This window comes from Sphaeroforma arctica, assembly GCF_001186125.1.
Source record: "Sphaeroforma arctica JP610 unplaced genomic scaffold supercont1.1628, whole genome shotgun sequence".
Classification (NCBI taxonomy): Eukaryota; class Ichthyosporea; order Ichthyophonida; genus Sphaeroforma; species Sphaeroforma arctica.
In genome coordinates, this window is record NW_014038930.1 from 8,947 (window position 1) to 12,732 (window position 3,786).

At 39.8% G+C, this 3,786-nt stretch overlaps 1 protein-coding gene across 1 annotated transcript in view; it reads left to right on the top strand.

Moving 5' to 3' along the window:
* Nucleotides 1-3,630, top strand: part of SARC_11320 (hypothetical protein) — a gene marked incomplete at both ends in the record, with an annotated part of 5,816 nt that extends 2,186 nt beyond the window's left edge. The window contains 5 exons of the mRNA XM_014294596.1: nucleotides 491-627; nucleotides 1,149-1,265; nucleotides 1,841-1,936; nucleotides 2,812-2,919; nucleotides 3,452-3,630. Of these exons, the coding sequence (XP_014150071.1) occupies nucleotides 491-627; nucleotides 1,149-1,265; nucleotides 1,841-1,936; nucleotides 2,812-2,919; nucleotides 3,452-3,630 (637 nt within the window). The remainder of the gene's footprint in view (nucleotides 1-490; nucleotides 628-1,148; nucleotides 1,266-1,840; nucleotides 1,937-2,811; nucleotides 2,920-3,451) is intronic.
* Nucleotides 3,631-3,786: the final 156 nt, after the last annotated feature.

Here is a 3,786-nt window from a genome sequence, read left to right on the forward strand (position 1 = left end):
AAATATACATGTATGTATTCTAGAATTAATAAATATCTGTATACCTATACCTTGAAACCCATACGGTCTTGCATACGAATATGTACGGTCTCATATTCTATGTATCTGTAAGCAAGTTACATATATATATATCTGTGTGTGTATGTGAAATACAAGTATGTATATGTGTACCCAAAACCGCAAAGGTACCTTCTCACATGTGCCAAATAAATCTTGCAAACTATAAATAGAATTACTTTCTGATTTACCTGCACCAACGGATTCGTACGAAAAGTATCAAAACTCTCATATAGATGCCCACAGTCCACACAAACTATATGATATAAATAGAACTACTCTTCAATTACTCCTGGATGGATTTACCTATACCTGCAGTCACGGATTCGTACGAAACGTAGCAAAGCTCACATATAGATACCCACTGTCCACATGAATTATATGATATAAATAGAACTACTCTTCAATTACTCCTTGATTTACCTACCTCCAGTCACGGATTCGTACGAAACCGTATCAATGCTGTTCAACCGGTACGCCCCACAGTTTCACGATATAGCCTTTGTCGATGGTGTGAACTGTGTGGTTGAATTTGCCTGCAACCGCCACTTTCCCGGGCTAGCTATGGAGGTACAAACACGCACATCAGTTTGATCATCAATGTACATGTGTGAGTCTATGCATGTGTAGGCCTGTGTATGTTTGTGTGTGTGTGCGTCTGTCTATAATTGTGTGTGTGTTACAATCACAATCCTATGTTTGTGTCTGTATCTGTGCCCGAATATCTCTGTGTGTGTATATGTGTGCGTATATGTGTCTGTTTAGGTTACAGGAATAATCGCGTTCTGATGATGAGCTTTCTCATCTCCTTTGCTGTGCACTTATGTTATAATGAGCTGTCTTTGGAATCGTTCTTTGGTTGTCAACCTCAACCCATAGCCTTGGATAGGCTTGTGAATACAAACGTATTTATATATGTAGATTTAAGCCTATTATATTTTGTATGTTTGTTGGTATGTAGGTAATTAGGTATGTGGGTATGTATGCATGCATATGTATATATATATATATATATATATATATATATATAGCTTAAGTTTATTCGAACAAACGAAACTTACCCCTTTCTCATCTTTTCCTGCAAATGGCAGGCAATGGAGTTGATGCGCAAATGCGCGGCCATGATAGCCCAAGACACTGACAACTATATGGCAGAAAACGCGCCAAAGGAGGGCGAGCCCGCTGTATACATCAGTGACCAAATATGGGTGTGTATGACCATATACGGGTACCTAAAACTTTGTATTGTTTGAGTATGTGTACTATACATGGATATATCAACACCTGGGCTAAATTGCCTTACAACTTAAGTTGATTTTAGGGTTTTAGAGTTTATATATCATTGGATTATCTGCGGGGTGTTTTCAACATATATGAGTAATTGTATGGTCCACACTGGTTTGCATTCGCATTTGCACGTCTCCTGTGTAACGTCCGTCGAGTGTATAAGACAGGCAAATCAACTGACGCCATGCGTATCTGCCGCCAGACGTCCAAGGCGGGTTCCCGTTTGTGTTTGTATTGTTATAAGTATACGTAAAACAGGTATAAAACACATTAAATAATATAAATATATATATATATATATGTGTGTGTGTGTTTGTATATATATATATTGATATATGTTTATGCATTTATTTATATTTATATTTATATATATATATAATGTATGTATGTAGGTATGCATGTATACATGTATATCTATATCTATATATATATATATATATATATCTGTATAAGATACACATTTGCTGAAGCTACCATCATTCCCCATTTGCGACAGGTGCAAGGCTGGTTCCCTATTCTGTTTGGACTGCATCGTATTATGACTCGGTGTTCATTGGACGTGCGTACCCGAGCGCTCACTGTGCTGATTGAGGTATGAACAATAGTCAGAGCTATGTCGTTCAAGCTTTTAGTCGTGAGGTTGGATTTTGGGTTCTGTGTGTGAAGGGTAAGGTTTTGTTTGCGAGGTGCTGATCGGAGTGTGTAGAGGCGTGTGAGAATGGTTTGCCTTTGATATAGCAACTGTGTGTACATAGACGTAGGGTTGATTACAGTAGACTGTTGACATGAGGTGCAGATTGAGGTAAGCAATTGCTTGTGAGAAGGGTTTAAAATCTTAGTTAAACACGTGTACATAGCCGTAGGGTTACATATAGCTGACTATTGACATGGGGTCCTGACTGGGGTACGGTAAATGCTCGTAGAAATGGTTTAACGCTTTAGTTAAATGTGTACACATAGGCGTTGATTGTGAACGTGCGGTGCTGTTTGATTGAGGTAAGAACAGGCCAGTGGGACTGTTATGGCTTGATATATCAGGCTATGTATTCTATGAGCGTGGGCTGTATTCTGCCACAGATTACTCTTTTTGTATAATGATGTGTGTTTGAGTTCTATTAATAGCCCATACTGAAGCCTCCAATCGTGCACCTCTGATACACACAATGCCACAGATTACCCTCTTTGTATCATGATGTGATTGAGTTCTATTTTATTATTAGCCCATACTGAAGCCTCCAATCGTGCACCTCTGATACACACAATGCCACAGATTACCCTCTTTGTATCATGATGCGTGTTTGAGTTCTATTAATAGCCCATACTGAAGCCTCCAATCGTGCACTTCTGATACACACAATGCCACAGATTACTCTCTTTGTATAATGATGTGTGTTTGAGTTTTTATTATTATTAATAGCCCATACTGAAGCCTCCAATCGTGCACCTCTATTACTTAAAATGCCACAGATTGTGAAGCAAAATGGCCACACATTCCATAAAGCACACTGGACGGACCTATTCCGCATCATCTTCCGCATATTCGACGACCAGAAAATCCCGGAACAAACTGTCGAGGTACGTACACACGATGTGTTCTATTTATAGACCGGATGTGTTCTATTATCGACTGGATGTGTTTTATTTATAGACCGGTCGTGTTCTATAATCGACCGGGTGTGTTCTATTTATAGAACAGGTTTGTTGTAAATATAGATCGGATGAGTAAGGTTAATGCGTAAACTCTTAGTGCATCTGTTCATAGCACATGATACTGTGGTCCGTGTAATGTTTAACAATAGATGTGCTCGTGGCTTTATCAGCACAGCGGAAGGAGGGGAGGAGCACCCCGTGCACCCACGCTTAGTGTGTGATGGTTGCGAATGGTCTAGCACACACACATATACCTTTAACGTCTCACACACTTGACATACAGATATACACAGCTCTTCCCACACGCTAACGTACTTCGTGTTCACAAGCTAGGCCTATGCATGTACGGATACGTGCCTCTGTATAACGTCTTGTGGTACATAACCATACGCTTAAGTAGCTACCTAATACAACAAACATGTACGTTAACAAACCCATGAACTGTTTACTACAACAGAGAGAGGAGTGGATGAGCACCACATGCAACCACGCGTTGTTTGCGATCATTGAGATGTTCGGTACACACCGTACGGTGCTATTGGATGTCGCCTTTGAAGACCTTCTGGACCGCATACACTGGTGCCTCAACCAGGGCAACGAACAACTGGGCCGCAGTGCTACCCAGTCCTTGCAGGTAGGTTATACTGCCGACTATATGTGCTTGTATACGTTTACAGTTATATATATATATATATGTGTGTGTGGGCGTGTGGGTGTATATATATATATATATATGTGTGTGTGTGTGTGTTTGTCGTTACCTTTGTATCTATCTACTATGTATCTTGTTTT